The sequence below is a fragment of the Suricata suricatta genome, chromosome 3 (genome assembly GCF_006229205.1).
Source record: "Suricata suricatta isolate VVHF042 chromosome 3, meerkat_22Aug2017_6uvM2_HiC, whole genome shotgun sequence".
In the NCBI taxonomy this organism is placed as follows: Eukaryota; Metazoa; Chordata; class Mammalia; order Carnivora; family Herpestidae; genus Suricata; species Suricata suricatta.
Window position 1 is genome coordinate 172,904,907 of NC_043702.1, and position 18,650 is coordinate 172,923,556.

Below are 18,650 nucleotides of genomic sequence, written 5' to 3' on the forward strand. Positions count from 1 at the left end.
TGCATTGTTGAATTTGGTTTGCTTTTTTCTTTTTTGAGGATTTATGCATTTATGTCCATCAGGAATATTTGCTTGTAATTTTCTTTTTTTGGTAGTGTCTTTGTTTTGGTATCAGGGTAATGCTGACCTCACAGAGTATATTTGGAAGCTTTCCCGCTTCTATTTTTTGGAATAGTTTGAGATGAATGGGTATTAACTCTTCTTTAAACGTTTAGTAGAATCCACCTTGGAAGCCATCTGATCTTGGACTTTGTTAGAAGGTGGGAGTTTTTGCTCCTCCTTTAGCACTGAGCCTGAGGTATGAGGATATAGCTGTAGAAGGTGCTTGTGTACCAATTTAGCAACTGCTTCTCTGTTTGCTACAGTCCTGTGGGTCTTGTGAATGCCAGTCCCATTGTCTCTCAGTGCTTGGTGATTTAGGGGCACATTCCTTGGGTAGAGGGGATTTGGAATGTTAAATCTCTGGTCGAAACCCATTATCCCCAAGGAGAAGCTGGTAGTTGGAGGTTCACCCTGAATAAGGGGGCTGCGTCATGGGTGATGTTTGTGGTGAGGGTATGTCTCATCCCCTCCCACCCATTTTTGTGTGGGTATTTTCTGACTTGTACAATGTGTAGGAGTCACTAGACCAATTTCTGGATTCCCTCAGAGGGAATCGATGTTTATAACTATACTCTCTAGTTCTATCCACATTATTGCAAGGATAGCAATTCAGGAGCCTCCTATGTTGCCATCGTGGTGATGTTCAGAAACAGTTTTGACTCAACTGGACCAGCAACCCTTCAAGGCTGATTACAAACTCCAGTCCTCGGGATTCACAATCTTTGAACATGTCCCGAATGGACACTCTGACAGCCATGTTTCCAGACCTTAGGGCCTCTGCCCAAACTGACCATATTAAAAGTGAGACTTGTGATCAAACGAGGTATTGCTAATGATCTTATAGGGGAAGTTAGAGAATGTACATGACTCCCACACACCAAAAAATGAAATCAAGTAAGTTCCATTCAAACATCTTCATTCTTCCCAATGCCTCTCTTCTTGGCCTCAAAGAAACTGACTCTGGGTTCTACCCCTATGGCATACAAAATATCTGTGCCTATGTCTGTGTTTACCTGAATCAATAAACATCTACATAGAGTTTTCTTCCCTTATCTCCCTTTATACACAGAGGGTTTTTACCCAACTTCCTTATTATTCACAACTTACTGATTTTTTCTTTTTTTTAATTTTAAACATTTATTTTTGAGAAAGAGAGAGAGAGAGAGAGAGAGAGAGAGAGAGAGCATGAGCATGGGAGGAGCAGAGAAAGAGGGAGACACAGAATTCACAGCAGGCTACAGGTTCTGAGTTGTCAGCATAGAACCCAATGCAGGGCTCAAACCCACAAACCATGAGATCATGACCTGTGCCAAAGTAGAACACTTAACTGACTGAACCATCCAGATGCCCCACAACTTACTGATATTTCAAGTATCAACAATTAATATTAAATTATCAATTTGTTTAAAATATTAATCTGTTATGAATTTTAATTTATATTACTTATAATGGTTGTTAATATGATTATAAATAATAGTTATTCAAACTATCTATTTACCAAATAGAAAGGATAAACACTGTAATAATCACAAGAATATAATAGGAACTATAAATTTAAAGTGTTGGTCTAGAAATGATACACTTATACAGTAGCATTAAAAATATATTGCCTTTTAATATGGCACTTATGTCTTTATATAATTATCCTCCTCCCAGAGTCTCACACATGCTTGTTACATAAGAGATAATCAGTTAATATTTCTAGTTAGATTAACAAGATTTCCCCCAAATGCATTTTTAAAAATGTATTTATTTAAATTCAAGTTAATAGAGCAGTATGGGTTTCAGGAGTAGAATCCAGTGACTAATCACTTACATACAACACCCAGTGCTCCTCATGACAAGTGTCCTTAATGCCCATCCCCCACTTAGCCCTGTCTCCCACCCGCGTCCCTCCATCAACCCTCAGTTTGCTCTCCATATTTAAGGGTCTTTTATGGTTTGTCTCCCTCTCTCTTTTTATCTTCTTTTTCCTTACTTTCCCCTATGTTCATCTGTTGTGTTTCTTAAATATCACATATGAGTGAAAACTTTTGATATTTTCTTTCTCTAACTTACTTTGTTTAGCATAATACACTCTAGTTCCATCCACATTGCTGCAAATGGCAAGATTTCCTTCTTTTTCGTCACACTGATCAATGAAAGGATGAGAACCATATGCTCTTTCAATAGATGCAGAGAAAACACTTGACCAAAGGTAACATCCTTTCTTGATAAAAATGCTCAAGAAAGTAGGGGCTGCAGGAACATACTTCAACATCATAAAAGCCATATATGAAAGACCTACTGCTAATATCATCCTCAATAGGGAAAACTGAGAGCTCCCCCCCCCCGATATCAGGAACACAACAGGGATGTCCACTCTCACCACTGTTGTTCAAAATTAAATAATATTTTATTACCCACTCTGAAAGAGGGTGGTGACAGAGAATGTCTGCAGTCTGCTCTTCCTGGTCCTTTCTCACCTTCTCCATGCTATTAGCTCTCCCCCAGATCACTGTCAACTCTCCATTTCATTCCCACCCTCTTTTTGAGAACAAGTGACATGCTCCAGAAAATAACTAGAGAGTAAGAAAATAAATAAAGGAAACTGAGGCTCCACCCAGAACTCATGGGCAGGAAATAGTGTGGACCCTCAGAAGAGGCTCCATAGACCAGAATTAGTTCTCTTGGTGACACAGGTGAATGAATCTTCATCTCCTGAAGAACTGGCACTTGATGGTGTGGCAGCCCCACAGCCAAGTAGGAAGCACAGTAAACGGTACATGTGACTTGTTACAGAGCCATAACGTCCTGGGACGGGGGCTGGACAGCAGGGTGCAGTGATGCCCAGTAACTCCGGGGACAGTTCCTGGTCCAGGGCTGGCTTGTTGGACCACTGCTCTTGCCCTCTTCCCCTGGCCCTGTCCTGGAATATTTATTCTTGCCCTACCAGGCAAGGGACTTTTAAATATGGGACTGTCTTTCACGGGAACTAGGTTTAGCATCAGGGATGTTCAGGGAACAATTGTTGGGCAGCAAAGGGCCCAGTAAGGCCACTTCACACAAGGAAGTAAAGCGGCCTTCCCTGCTCAGTGCTTATCTGAGGTGTCACCCCATCAGCTACTTGCTTTGCTGTCATTTTTTATTTCCCATTTAAAAGAGGAACATTAAAGCAGATTAAGCAAGATTAAATTAGTTAAATATTTATTTAATAAAAGGCAGAAATGAAAACTGATCATCCTAGCAAAAAAAGGCATAAACCCTAGCCAACAAAGCTATTTGCAAAGGGCCAAAGTGTTCTTGCTCAAGGTCACACAGCTATTAACCGGCGGAGTTAAAACTCAGTTAAAACTGAGAAAAACTGGCAGGACATAAGTATTCAGTCCACCTGAGGTTTGTGTGATCTTCAAAGGAAGATCTGAAGAATTAGCAGAGTACAGAGGTCCATTTGCCTCCCAATCACGTGGTCCTGAGCCTACACTGTGACACCTCTTTGTGAGGAGGGTTCCAGGCCAGTCGAGAAAAGACTGGCTCAAGTTCCAAAGCAGAGAACACCAGGGCCATTAGGACAGCCAGGGCCAGGTGTCCTACTGGACATGGACAGCTGGGCAGGATGCAAACAGGGACAGCCTAGCTACAAGGATTTTTCTCTGTGGACCCCACTTTTCTGACTGTCACCTCTGGTCCTTCTCTCTTGGATTTCTCTTTTCAGGTGACCACAGCTTCTCTGTTCTCCTGAGGGAGGCCACAGCCCTGACAGGTGCCCTGACTGTCCCTCAAGCATATACATGGGCTCCCAGACTGACAGGTTGCTAATTGGTTTCTAAAGACGTTTTTAGGATCTTTTTCCTGATCCTGATGAGAATGTGTTTGTAGCCCTGAGACTTAGTGACCAACAACAACAACAACAAATCATTAGTAATGATCAACAAAGCACAGGGGTGCCTGGCTGGCTCAGTTGTTTGAGCATCCAACTTCAGCTCAGGTCACCTTCTCATGGTTCATGAGTCTGAGCCTCATATTGGGCTCTGTGCTGACAGCTCAGAGCCTGGAGCCTGCTTCAGATTCTGTATCTGCCTCTCTCCCTACCCCTCCCCTGTTCCTGCTCTCTCTCTCTCTCTCTGTCTGTCTCTCAAAAATACATAAAAATGCTAGAAAATTAAAGAAGATAATGATCAATAAACCATAAATAACAATATCTATTAACAGGCCACGTGACTGATCACCTGCAGTTTTGGATAGTTCATGTTCTCTGGGACAATCCATTCTGTCTTTAGAGTGTTTTCATGATGAGTTGCAAAAACATATTTTCCTGTAGTTTCTATGTCGGTCTTGCTATTTCTTTGGGACTCTCACAGAACAACTTCCCTCTAAATGCCCCAGAACTGTGCTGACCCTCCATCAACCCTGAGTCCTCGATCTATTCCTGGTCTTGACCTACTTCTCAGTCCTGGACACTGTGCCGGGAGGGAGGCAGATAAACGAGTGAGGGAACAGAGGGGACCAGTGCTGGTATTTGCAGATGTTTACAGGAGTCCACAAGGGGGAGCGGCCAAGCCCACCCCGGTCCTGTTTCCTAGATCAATTACTTTCAGAAATTCAGCCCAAGAGAACCCTAGTCATTTTGACAACCATCTCAGAATGCCAGTCCTTACCTTCTCCTCCCAGAAACCACACCCCTGTGACCCTCACCGTGGCCTCTGTCCCACCGGTCCTGAAGCCAGAGCTACATAAGACAGGTGCACATGATAGCCTTGTCCTCCAAAGACTGAGTGGGATGGACCTCCTGGAAAAATAACCCATCCGTCATTACGGCAGTGGATTCCTGTAGACTTGGTGCCCTGTTAGCTCCTCAGATCTTCCTTTGATCACGCAAACCCCACGTGGACAGAATACTTACGTCCTGCCAGTTTTCCTCCAGGAGACCCCATGGCCTCTATCCCCAGCCCATACAAGGCGGTGTGGACATAACAGGAAGGACATTCCTGATGGTTCTGAGGGTTCCGTGATGTTTGCTGGCTGCCAATACAATCATTCTCATTCAGTCACAGAGTCCACAATCATTTACTGCACGTCAAACTCTGGGCATACGAGGAGGAGCAAGGCAGGGGCTTCCCACTCACACACAGACACTAATAATCGGCATACGCGTTACATGTAGAAGGGGCTTCACCTTGACACTAAACCAGCAGAGCAGGCAGCTCACCGCCGATAGCGTTCTCTGGACAGTGTCTTCTGTGTTCTGAGGTGTGTCATGGACGGATGTCCCCCAGACAATGATCTACGTCCACAGCTTTGGGCCTCCTCACCCCCTACACCCCGGCCTGTCCTCTCCATCCTGATGAGCGTCTTACTACAGCCTTTCCTCAATCTCCTAAACGTCCAGCCTCTGAAATGCCCACCTTTGCTCCCACCGAGTCCTCTGGCTCAGGTCTCATCATTGCCTGGTCTGCTTCTCCTCTAAGACCCTAAACACCGCATTCAGGTCTCCAGTGCCTCTTCCCATCCCGTGGACCTCCCAATGCTGGCCTCCCCTGCCCTTCCCCAGAGACATCCCTCTTTCCACAGTTCATTTCTGTTTTCACTTTTTCTCAGCCCATGGCCTCCTCTACATCTTGCGAGCCACTTGGGTTGCTGTCTTGGCCTGAACCTGGCATGGTCACTTCCCAGCATGCTTTCCTGACCAGCCTCCAAGTCTGGATCTGTTAGGCCCACGTCCTCACCCCGACCCTCTGACTGCAGAGAAGGCCTCACAGCCAGGCACAGGGTGCCCCTCACAGATGTGGGTGTCCAGCCACGTGCTGAAGAGAGTCCCACTGTGCGCCCTCATTCGGGTCTTCTTCCTCTCCGTGATAGTTTCGGCTGTGACCACTTCTCAGGGGCCCCTGTCCAGTCCAGTCTCTCTGGCTCCCCAGAGGCGACATATACCCCATGACGCACCCAAGACACTGACTGTGACTGAGCGCTGCCCCCTACTCTCCACTGACAGGTGCTGACATTTATCGGTGTTTTCACCCTCCGTCACATTTTTCCCTTCCAGAAATCTGAGAATCACCTTAAACCACCAACATTCAAAGAACAAAGCCTTATAGATTCTATGATCAATTCTCTCTCGTAGCCCTCCCCTTGCTCAACAGCCCTCGCCAACTCCTCCTGGACTGGTGTCTCTGTGGGAGTCTCCCTCAGGCCACACTTCCCGCTGCCCCCGCTGCTGCGGTCAGAACACGAGTGCCACATGCGTCACATCACATGGTGGCTCCCTGATGGCCTTTCTTTCCTTTCTTCACCTTCCTGACTCTGCTAGTGAACTATTAAATTGGCAAGAAAGCTTTTGTCTTAATTTTTCCTCTTTTCTTTCACCCAGTGTCCCACAAGATGGGGGAGAAATATCTTTGCATCCAGATCCCTGAGCCCCTGCTGGTCAGTGGGCTCATGGGCCTTCCCCCATATACACTCGGTGGGGCAGGTGCGCCTCCTGAAGGTGAAGGTGGACGCACAAGACCTGGATCCCCGTCACAGCCTGATGGAGAGCCATGGACAGGAAAGCTGATGCTGCATTCTGGGTCTGCTATGGCATCGTTTGGAGAGTGAGGGAGTGAGTAATTAGCATTTACGGGCCTGTTTGTAATGGACTATGCGCACCCTTCAACGCCAGGTTCCCCGGCACCTGCCCACCAAGCGGGCCGAGACCCAGCCCTTCCGGACCAGCCCGCGTGGCTCGGGTACATGGCTGTTCTGTCTGCATGTGCAGAGCGCAGCCGATCCCGCCCGTTCTCCAGCCCACTTGCCTCTCAGCTCCTGCTCAAGAGTCATCATCTCCGTGAAGTCCCTCATTAGCCCCAAGCGGAAGTGACCACATCCTCTGCTTGCTCCCAAAGTGTCATACGCTTCGCTCCGTCAACTGTCACAGCTGCAGAGCCGTGTCTTCCCCGCTCCAACCCGTTCATGCGGCTCTCATGCTGCCCAGAACTCTACCGCACACGGTGACCACTGAGCGAAGACATGCAGGCTCAGAAAGGGAAGCCCACAGCGAACCGAGCCCTGTGCAGGGTGACCTGCACCCCACAGAGAAGCGTAGGTGTTTCCTTGTGGAACAAGAGTGGTGCAGGCCTGGGTGGCATTGAATAGCTGCACGCACAGCTGGATGTTACAGCAAGGTGGGGGGGGGCTGGGAAGAGTGGGGGTCTTGCCGCTCAACTGTCGTCTATCACATCCCGGTCCTAAGAATGACTTGATTGCATTACCTCTCTCTGCTCAGCTTCCAAAGATGGGCATAAACCAGGACGAGCACGGACGAAGAGCAGATCCGTGTCCCAAGCCCTCTGCTTTGCTCTGGAAAAGCTGGTTTGAAGGAAAAGAGGCCTTAGATGCAGAGATCGACGCCTTGACTCTGGGTCATGGTACCTCCAAAGCCGCGTCTGGACTTACTCTGTAGCCTCCTTCTCTACTCTCCTGGGCCTCCATCTTGGTGAAGGAATCCAAGTCAGTCTATTGCCCCCACGAACCCCACACGGAGGCCAAGGGTTCCCTGATCTTAGAAGGTGAAATGACCCCATCCTTGGTGCCCGCCTTCCCTCGCGGAGCTGTGTATGCCGGGAAGGGCCTTGGCGCAGAGGAGGACGGAGCTGAGGTTAGAGCAGAACCAAGTCAGGGCAGCTCGGGGGTTCTGTAGTTTCCTTCTGTTTTCGCCATCTCTCTGCCAATTCTGTCCTCCTCCCTTCCTCCCGGGATCCGCTGAGCTCAGCAAGTCCAGCTCCTCCAGCTCCGCCCCCTGAGCCCATTGGCTTCCAGTCCTCTGACACCCGTCCTGCTGCAGACAGGACCTCAACCTCCCTCCTGGGGCACTCTGTGGCCAGAGCGGAGCGTCGCTGCCCTGGGGCCTTGCCCAGCCTCGGATTCCAGCTCAGCCCCTCCCTCGGCCCGGCCCATGGCTCTGCTCCTCTCCCTGGTCCTCGGTGAGTACTTGGGCCACTGCTGGCCACGGCTTCAGAGCCCCCAGAACCGCGATCAGGAGATCGCTCCCCCCACCCAGCCGGTCCCCCTGCCTTCAAGGGGCAGCTTCTCCTGCTCTCCTGCCCTTTCTGTGTCTGGCGAAGCTCTGAACCCAAAGCCGCTTAGTCCACACCCAGTTTATCATCCCCTGTGAGCACCAGATTTTTTTTTCTATTTCTTTCTCTTTGCCCTGACAAATTCATAACAGTCTCTCCCATCTCCCCTTTTACATTAATTTCCCTAAAGGTACTCTTTTTTTACTTTTATTTTTTAAATATAGTTTATTGTCAAGTTGGTTTCCATAGAACACCCAGTGCTCATCCCGACAAGCGCCCTCCTCCATGCCCATCACCCCCTTCCCCTCTCCCCCTCCCCCATCAGCCCTCAGTTTGTGCTCAGTATTCAAGAGTCTCTCAGGACCCAGCAATAGCACTGCTAGGAATTTACCCAAGGGACACAGGAGTGCTGATGCAGAGGGGCACGAAGGTGCTCCTTTTAGAAAAGGTGAGTGAACCGAGAGCAGCAGCAGGTGGAGGAAGAAGAGGAAGTAGATCCGCAGGACAAACCGCTTCCACAGCCCTGCCGTCCAGTTTCCCCCAAAAAGTGTCTCATGCGCTTTTCCCCAGTTTCTTACCATCCAGATGAATTTACAGTAAATGGGGTTTTGGAGTCAAAGGGACCCGAGTTTCAATTTGTTCTTTGATTTCTTAGCTGTCTGAATTGTTCAGTTACCCTGTCTCTCTGGAATCCTGTTTTCATCTAGGAAATGAAGAGAACGCAATGCTCTTTAGAGGCCCGTGGGAGATTTTCACGGGATAACGAGCTTGGGGCATCCAACAAGGTGTACTCGCTCCCTTCCTTAGTTAATCACGTCCAGTTTTAAGTCTTATTTCTTTATTTTGAGAGAGAGAGAAAGAGAGTGAGAGAGAGAGGGAATCTCAAGCAGCTCCACCCCGATGCAGGGCTCGAACTCTTGAACGGTGAGATCATGATCTGAGCTGAAATCATGAGTTGGAAAGCCCAGCCGACTGAGCCTCCAGGCGTCCGGTCACATCCACGTTTTTACTGTCTCGATGTCCTGACGCGTCCCTAGAGCCTGCGCTGGGCTCTCAGCCGGGCATTTATGTGCCGTCTGCAGGGTGCCGGCCGCACTCCTGAGCACCAGCACGTCCCCTTACCACCGGCTGGCTGGCTCTGTCCTTCATGCACGTCCTAGCCCCTCCTCCCGGCTTTCCTTCGGCCCCGCCTCCTTGGCAAAGCATCTCGGGCCTGGGTCGCCACAGTCTGCCCTAGGGTTCTGTCGCTCTCACACCTGCACGTCAGGATCGACACACTCAGTTTCCTTTCCGTGTGCACGTGCTTTGTGCTCTTTACTGGAGACATGGGGGGTTATGTGTGACAGAACCTGGAGGTTGTTTAAAAATTTTTTAATGTTTATTTTTGAGAGAAAGAGAGAGATCATGATCAGAGAGGAGGAGGGAGAGGGGAGACAAAGAATCTGAAGCAGGCTCCAGGCTCTGAGTTGTCAGCACGGAGCCCAATATAGGGCTCGAACCCATAAACTATAAGATCATGACCTGAGCTGAAGTCAGACCAGCTGAGCCGCCCAGGTGCCCCAGAACCTGGAGTTTTAGGCAGCTGCAGACAAGTGGCCACATTCTGAAGATTACGGGCTTAGGGTTGCTAAGAAATTAATTTGGAAAATATTCCAGAACAAGCCACTGAAATTCTTGTATGTTCCTGAAAGGCTCTAGACCAAAGATATTAGCTCCTTCATGAATATCCCACAAGAGGCTGGGGTCGGGGGGGCAAAACTGTTCTGCAGTTCAGAATGCCTGGGGCCTTGGGGACCACTCAGAGACCCCAGGTGGGCATAGGGTTCAGGACTCTCGGCAGCGTTAGAAGGGAGCCTAATGCATGGAGGAGGGGCGCCTGGGTGGCTCAGTCGGTTAAGCCTCCAACTTCGGCTCAGATCAGATCTCACGTTTGTGGGTTCAAGCCCCAGCTCAGAGCCTGGAGCCTGCTTCCGGTTCTGTGTCTCCTTCTCTCTCTGCCCCTCCCCCTCTCATGCTTTGTCTCTCTCTGTATCAAAAATAAAAATAAAAAAAATAATGGAGGAGCCCGGCCACCCAGAGGTCCTGTAGGAAGAAACTATGATGTCCCAAGACATGCTGGTGCTTGAGGCTGGGGGTTTGGAACCAAATATAGAGCTGCTTTCTGACCTGTGGATCAGAGGCCAGCAAACTACAGCCTCGAAGCTAAGGTTGGTGTTTACATTTTTAAACGGTGGGGAAAAGTCACAAGAAGAAGAGTAGTTTGTGCACAGAAATCTAAATCTCAGTGTCTATAAGCAAAGGTTGGTGGCAGCATGGCCATGCTGGTCTGTGCTCATAGACATGGTGGCTGTCATGCTTCAGTGACAAAGCTGGGCAGGGTGACAGAGACCATGAGGCTACAAAGCCCAAATTACTGACCATCTGGACCTTTACAGAGAGAGCAGATTGGCTGTGATCTGAACGCAGCGCCAGTGAACATGGATGACTCCTCCCACTTGCCCTGCTCTGAGCCGCCATGGTGGGGTCACTGCCTTCTGCACCAGACCCCATTCCGGTGGCCTCTGACATGGTTTCTTGGGGAGCCCAGAGGCTGCACACCCACCGCCTCTGGGGCAGGCCCAATGTCGCACGTACAGGGAGCATCAAGAGCTGTGACAGAATTCGTCTTTGTGGTTCCCAGCCCGTGTCCTGTGACCTTTCGGGAGGACATCCCCACGGGACTGCCTTGGGAGGCTCTGCACCCACACTTTAGCCGCCCCACAAAGTCTAGCAGAAATTCTCTAGAGAGTTGTGTTCTTTGAACAAAGCCTTGGAAATGGACTATATGATCTCACTCACTTCTTTCTTGTCTCCTCAGCCATTTGCATCAGACCCGGCATTTTAGGTAAGGTATTTTGGGAGTCCTTGAGCGGGAGGCCTTCAAGCCTCGGGGAAGGAAACTGTGAAGCTTCCTGGCACATGGAGAGAGGCTCTGGTCAACCCAGCCCCGGCAGATTTCCCTCCCAGTGTCTCAATCCCCCCACTCAGTCTCATGTGGGCAGGTTTCCACCTCCAGAACCTGGAAGGGACTTGGGGGGCATTTCCCGAAGGGGATTCCCTCTAACTTGGCCTCTATGACTTAAGCTTCTTGGGCACCTCTGAGCAGCAGATGGCTTTGCTTGGGGCTCGGAAGTCACCTCACTCCCCTGTGGCACCAGGTGAGAAGCTTCCTCTCGCCCTGCTGGGCTCCGCCATTTCCAGGCCCCTGCGTCAGCCTGCGTGGCACCTTGGAACTAGAAATGTGTCTACTTGTGTGTGGCATGTGGCTTGACCAGCGGCAGGCAGGCTGGATTTCCGTCTCCACCGGCCACTTGAGTGAGGGGCCCTTGGGCAACACACACGCTGCTTGGAGAGTGGGGCTGTGGGGAGGAAGACTGTGATGCTCGTGGACCCTCTGCTCCTTCGGTGTTACCTCGTCCGTCTTCTTTCTCTTGACGGTAGAGGCTCTACCAGAGCGGGGCAGCCGCAAACCCTGCTGTGGACTTGGCCCCACGCCTGCAGGGCGAAGCTCGATTCCTTCGGGAGTGCCGCCTGGGTTCTCAGCGCGACACTCAGATTACCTGGGCTTTTTGCTGTGGCGTCCAGGGCTGTCCTCACTGCTGGCACAGGGACCACTGGTCTACAGCCCACGGCCCAGGACGCTCCTCCTCTACCCCGGGCTCCGCTCTGGGGCCATCAGCCAACTCGGCAGGCTGGGGACACTGCCTCGGACGCAGCTGCCCCACTTGCCCCCCCTTCTCTCTGGCTTCCAGATCTCTTCTCAGTTGAGTTTCTTTGACACGAATGCTATTTCTTTCTTAGGTATTTCTTCCTTCCTAGGAGGTATTCTAATCCTCCTTTCCATGGGAAAGAAAACTCACTGAGAGCCAGAATTTTACAATTCAAAAATCGAGTAACTGTGCAGCTAGTGTTTCCTGGAGGACGCAGTAATGCCCGTCTAAACGCTACTCTTGCAGTGAAATGCTATTTCCGGGAGACTCCTCCTCAGTTATGTTGATAGACTGTGAACTTAGGTGTGCACGAATGGAAACCTTTCTTAGTTTTTTGTAGGTACATTTTAATTTCTGGCTCTAGCCTTTGTTCCTCATCCTGCTTCCCTCAAAAGACACCTAGAGGGAAAGGGGAGACCCCAAAACAAATGAACAAACCAAATGTCAACCTCCAAAGCCAGCCGCGTCAGCACTTTCTCACGCAGCCACTTCTGGGGTTGGTTGCAGGTGTGGAGGGTGGTGGGAGGTCTCCCTCAGGGTCACATTCCATTGCTGCAGGTGCCGAGTCACCCACGTGTCCCGCGTGGTCACAGCTGACCCTGCTGGCATCCCAGGAGGTCACAGACCAGCAGGCACGTGTGGTCCTGCAGGCGCCCCAGACCTGTCTAGGTCAAGGGCCCCGCCCTGTGGAGACGTGGCCGACTCGTCTCTTCTGTGTCCCGCTGTCACTCGGGCGCTGCGGGAGACCTGCTGGGGTTGCCTCAGATCTCTTAAAAACAATCTCCTTGAGGGCAGCGATGTGGACTGTCTTGTGCGTCACTGTTCTTTGAGTTCACGAATCAATCCTGGAGCGTAGTAGGTGCTCAGCGAAAGTGTGGTGTGTGATACGCTCTTCTCTGCCGTCCCCACAGCCATCTCCCCTCTACATCTACATCATACCGGACGAGGCAGAGGATTTCAGTTTGTTTTTTCCACCCTCAGAGCTGTAGCCAGGAAGCTGAAACAGGTCCTGGATTCCTCGGAAATTATCTGGAGGCTCTGGGGAGCCTGTCTCCTACCTTGGCTGCTGGAACCCTCTGGACTAATGATTGAGGCTCAGATGTGCAAAGGCGCTGGCCCTTTGCCTACTGCTCTCTGCCTTCCTCTGAGCTGTGTTCTCGGACACGGGACGATGTCGTGGGGAGCAGCGAGGTAGGGGAAACGGTGGATACTGGGAGAGAGAGAGTCAGCACATTCAGCCCAAATTGTATCTAAACAGCCTGCCTCATCTGGTGGCCATGGGGAGAGACAGGGTCAGGAAGAGAGAATGCAACAGAGAACACCTCTACCTGTGTGTTCTGACCTGGGCTTCCATCATCTGGCCGAGTAGGCATGGATTTGCAGGTGTCTCTGCAGCGGAGTTTCTTGGCAGGGTAAATTCACAGTGGAGCTGAATTGGTGCTCAGGGATGAGGTCCTGAAGCCCCTCCCCCGCCCTTTCCTTTTGAGCCCCCCTTTTCCTGCCCCCAGCTTTACAAAAGCCCCTCTGTAATGATGGAAGCTTTCCGAGGTGCCTGTGTTCTCTCTGGGCTCCTCGGATGCCCAGCCAAGCTCCTGTTCCTTTGCAGGGTCTTTGTCCGGAGTGCAGCTGGTGGGAGGTGACCACCGCTGCAAAGGGCGCGTGGAGGTGCGGTATGGTGGCCAGTGGGGCACCGTGTGTGATGATGGCTGGGACATGAATGATGTGACCGTGCTGTGCCGAGAACTGGGCTGCGGACCCGCCAAGGTGACAATCACGGGCACTCTATTCGGACCAGTGACACCAAAGGACCAAAAAGTCCTCCTCCAAATGGTCGGATGCGATGGGACGGAAGAGAGCCTGTCTCAGTGTGAAGCGGATGACGATGTTTTCAACTGCCGCCATGATGAGGATGCAGGAGCTGAGTGCGAGTGTGAGTACCCCCGCCCCTCAGCCCGTTCCCCTGTCTCAACTCCCACCGAGGACTCGACGCACGGCCAGCTGGCTCCTCCCCCTTCACGTCTCCCCTCGACTTGCTGGGGGGCCTGTGGGTGGACACTGCCCTCACTTAGCATTGTTCGTGCTCTTTGGTTGAGGTCATGCATTCACCTTAGTTTCAACCTACATGAAAGGCTGCTTCTCTCCTTTGTGCGCACGCGTGCACGCACACACACACAAGTACGCACAGATCCATCCACCACTAAATGTTGGGTGAAGGTGTCACTTGTATCTGGAGCTAGGAGGGAGGTATGACAGTGACATAGTTACCTCTTTTTTTTTTATGTTTATTCAATGCCGCTGCTTGCCTCTTCCAAAGAACAAATGAGAATACGAATGTGAACATAATTTGAAAAACTAAAAATGTTACAGAAGTAATCAATTCACTCGGAACTGAAAAATGATATTCAGTCCATTGACTCACTTGCTCATCCTTCCCACAAATACATATGGGGCAACCTTGAGCACTCTAGTGCCAAGAGCAGAGGGATGTGTCCATGGGGCTTTATTCTGGGAAAACTGTGTTCTTGGGTGAGCAGACACCTGCTCCTTCCTCCCCCGCAGTCCTGGAGATCGTGCGGCTGGCTGGTGGCCCCACACACTGCCAGGGCCGAGTGGAGGTGAAGTTCGGAAGAGACTGGAGCTCTGTGTGCAAAGCAGGCTGGAGCTTTGCTGCCACCAAGGTCGTGTGCCGGCAGCTGGGGTGTGGACGGGCCATCCTGACGCGGAGATGCTGCAACAAAGCGACCCAGGGCCAAGGGGACATCTGGCTGAGGAAGGCGTTATGCTCGGGACAGGAAGTGAGACTTGAGGACTGCCTTTCTGAGGTTTGGGATCACAACTGTACCCACAATGAGGACACGTGGGTCGAATGTGAAGGTAATGCCACGAGCGCAGAGTCAGTCAGTCATGAATTTAGGTCAATGGGATTCACTTTCACCCATATCCACAGAGAAGCAGTCATCTATCAGATGACAGTGACGAAGTTACTTCGTTGGGCTGCCCTTCAATTCTCTTGTTTTTTAAATGGAGACAATTGGGGCACCTGGGTGGCTCCATCGGTTAAGCGTCCGGCTTTGGTTCAGGTCATGATCTCATGGCTTATGAGTTCGAGCCTCGGGTAGGGCTCTGTGTTGACAGGTCAGAGCCTGGAGCCTGCTTCAGATTCTGTGTCTCCTTCTCTCTCTGCCCCTCCCCTGTTTGTCTCTCTCTCCCTCAAAAATAAATAAAACATCAGAAAAATTAAGATGGAGACAATAATACACATCCTGTCATATGGAAGTGCTCTAAGCCATATTAAGCACTGTATTACATGAACTATTATTATATTGAATTCTATATAATAGGAACAAGGCACACCATTCCATTTTTGTTGAGCTCTTCAAGTTTTAGAAAGTAGTAGAAAGTCATTTATTAACGTCAGATTTTTTAAAGTCTTTTTAAAAAGTTTATTCCTGAGAGAGAAAGACACAGTGAAAGTGGGGAAGGGGCAGAAAGAGAAGGTGACACAGAATCCGAAGCAGGCTCTGGGCTGACAGCAGCAAGCCCAATGTGGGGCTCAAACTCATGGACTTTGAGATCCCGACCTGAGTCAAAGTCGGATGCTTAACTGACTGAGCCACCCAGGTGCCTCTGTTAACATTGCATTTTTATGAACTCGACGGGGAGGTGGAAAATCCTCGTTAAGGAAAGGGACCCGGGGCCCCAAGGCCAGGCCCGGGGGAGGGGAGGTGTGCATAGAGCCTGGGTGGAGAGACTCTGTGCTGATGGGGTGGGAACGCCGGCTCAGCGCCCCTGACCCACGTCCCTGCCGCCCCCACCCTGCTCTGCCTGCTGCACCTGCAGACCCCTTTGACCTGCGGCTGGTAGGAGGGGAAAGCCGCTGCGCAGGAAGGCTGGAGGTGCTGCACAAGGGCGAGTGGGGCTCCGTCTGTGACGACAGCTGGAGACAAGCGGCGGACCAGGTGGTGTGCAGGCAGCTGGGCTGCGGGGAGCCCGTCTCTCTGCCCGTCCGGAGAAGGTTTGGCCGTGGGCACGGCCGCATCTGGCTGGACGAGGTCAAGTGCTCGGGGAGCGAGCAGTCCCTGGAGCAGTGCCCACACAGGCTGTGGGGCTACCACGACTGTGACCACCAAGAGGACGTGACTGTGGTCTGCAAAGGTCAGTCCTGGGGTGGATGGGTCGGCATGGGGGGAGGGGCGGGCAGAGGGCTCCCTCTGGGGGTGAGCCCCGCCCTGCCACAGCAGTGAGCCACTTCGAACTTTCTTCCAGGGACACGAGTGAGGTGTTCTAGCAGGAAATAGAAACAATAATGATACTGATCCATAATAACCCCACACCACCTACTTATTGATGTGAGAGCAAGAGAGGTTTTAAAAAAAGGCTGGATGGGGGCACCTGGGGGGCTCAGTCCATTAAGCGTCTGAGTTTGGTTCAGTCATGATCTCACAGTTTGTGGGATCGAGCCCCGTGTTGGGCTCTGTGCTGACAGCTCAGAGCCTGGAGCTGCTTCAGATTCTGTGTCTCCCTCTCTCTGCCCCTCCCCTGATCATGCTCTGTCTCTCTCCCGCTCTCTGTCATTCAAAAATAAATAAACATTAAAAAAAATTTTTAAAGTAAAAAATAAAAATAAAAAAGGCTGGATCAACACGCTTAGCTTACACATGAAGAGAGTGAGAGTCAGAGGACAAACAACTTTCCAAAATCATAAAATTGCTTGGAAATGATAGGGCAGAACAGAAGCGGCGGGTCCTGACTCTGATCTCAGGGGTCATTCTCCCAGATGATGGTCCCACCTTTCTACCTGGGGTGATTCCCTGATTTGAGGTGAGGGCTTGGGGATGGGGCTGGGGGAGGGGCTCTTCGGCAACGCCCAGGAGACCCTCTTCTCAGACAGCTTGTGGGGTGGGCGTCTTTGGGGGAGAAAGGAGGAAGCCAGAAACACGCGGGCGCAGCCCCTGGGGTGTGAAGCAGGGTGGGGAGGCAGCTGTTTGGGGGAAACGCGGGCCGTGGGGCCAGGAAAGGGCCGACGGGGCTGGCGAGGGTGCGACAGGCAGCTAGCGGCTCTCTGTCCGATCCGGGACCGCTCTGCTCTCCGAGCCCCTTGGAGCTGGGCCAAGGCCATCCTTCCGGACGTGCCCCAACTCTTACTGCGCATTCTTCTTCTCTCTGCAGAGCAGTAGCCTGGCCTGCTTGATGCTGACCTGCAGACCCCCAGCGTCCTCACTTCTGGGCCCTGATTGGCCCGGCTTGAGCCCCGCGGTGCAGGCTGTACCCAGCTCCCCACTCTGCCCCCGGAAGGGGTCTGGTCTGCGTGCCTGCGCCGCTCCAGAGCCAAGCTTCCGCCAGGGAAGGCAGGCCGGGTCCTCCTGCCTGCACGGCGGGCCCCCGCCCCCTCGGGCCTGTCCCGCCTCTGCTCCCCCTGCCTGGCGCTCTGCCCAGCACGGGCCCTCGCCCGGCCCCATCTCTGTGCCTGTAAAGAACGCGAAGGGAGCTAGACAGTCACACGGAGACCCAGGGGGGACAGCTTGGCGCCTTCCGAACTCTTCCTCTCACGCTTCGGGTGACCACCATGAGCCACCCCCCCCTCCCCACCCCCGGGGTGGCTCATCTGTTCTTTCGGCAGCAGAGCAGCGGCCTGTAATTCTAGACGCTTTCATGGTACCTGGAAACCATCACACCCCCGAACGGCTGTAAGAAAACTGCTCTGTTGACCCTGAAAACAGCCAGCCAACGCGACGGGTGCGTGGAGCGGCCGTGCGCCGGCGCGTCCTCACGGACCCGAGGAAAGGGGCTGGCTGCGCGGCTGTGGCCTGGAGGAGGGAAGGGCCCCGAGCCGCGCCTTACGCCCGTCACTCGATGCCACTCCCATTGTATGCGCTCCCTCGCTGGAATCCGCTTGTCCGCGGCGGGCACGAGGCTGCTAAGGAGAGAACCAGCACCGGCAATGTGCCCGCCTTGACGCCGCGTAATAAAGTCGTCTTGCGGTCCCCGCCGCCGCTGGCTCCTGTGTGAGGTGCTTTCCTCGGCCACCGCGAAGCAGGCGCCTCAGCGTCTCTGCGACGGCCTTTGGGGCAGCGGAGACCCCGCCAGCAGGTGGGACCACGTGCGTTAGAGAGCCCTGTCCTCCGGCCCCTTCCCTGGCGTGGGAACAGGGAACTGCCTGGTCCTGTAGCAGGGGAGAAAAAGCCCGATCACACATTTGGGGACCTCGCCTGTTCACTCACAGACAGTGTGCCCTTTCCTGCGCGGCTCCCTTTATCGGATGAGGTCTTACTGACTCCCCCACAGAGCAGTATCCTGTTCCCTTCGCCCCACAGTCCTGGCAAGCGAGAGCGGTCTGCTCCCAGGCACTGCAGAGCCGTGCTATCCAAGGTAGAGCAGAAAGGGTTGGAATTTCCCAAAAGGAACTCCGAATTCCCCTTGATTTCTGCATTAGAATTTCGTTCGTTTTCGTTCTGGTGGAGTCCCCTGAGGACCAATCAGATCCTAGTGACAGCTCTTGGAAGAGGCTGGATGAATCTCACTGGGAAGCAAGAGCGAGGTCATCGAAGGGGAGAATTTGGAGGAGCTGGCGCCGGCCCGCCGGCGCCGTCGATGTCCACAGCGGGCACAGATGTACCAGCGCATCAGGGCCGAAGAGATGCGTGTGTGATGGTGGCTGCCCGCACCCTCCCGGACACCCAGCTGGTCTCTCCCGGGTGCCTCTTAGACGAGGACGCACCGGCCAGCGCCCCCGCCTGGCCCTGGCGAGGCAGTCTGCCTACCCCGAGCT

At 52.3% G+C, this 18,650-nt stretch overlaps 1 protein-coding gene across 3 annotated transcripts; it reads left to right on the forward strand.

Moving 5' to 3' along the window:
* The first annotated feature begins 7,914 nt into the window (after positions 1–7,914).
* Positions 7,915–17,874, forward strand: CD5L (CD5 molecule like). Of its 3 annotated transcripts, XM_029933219.1 has the most exons (6): positions 7,915–8,039; positions 10,990–11,016; positions 13,488–13,811; positions 14,441–14,755; positions 15,722–16,036; positions 17,051–17,874. In XM_029933219.1, the coding sequence occupies exons 1-6, from the start codon at positions 8,012–8,014 to the stop codon at positions 17,056–17,058; spliced, it is 1,017 nt and encodes a 338-aa protein (XP_029789079.1). In that variant the 5' UTR covers positions 7,915–8,011; the 3' UTR covers positions 17,059–17,874. The 3 variants fall into 3 exon arrangements, with proteins under 3 accessions (XP_029789079.1, XP_029789080.1, XP_029789081.1); XM_029933220.1 differs by lacking the exon at positions 10,990–11,016; XM_029933221.1 differs by lacking the exons at positions 7,915–8,039; positions 10,990–11,016 and adding an exon at positions 12,724–13,072.
* The last annotated feature ends 776 nt before the right edge of the window (positions 17,875–18,650 follow it).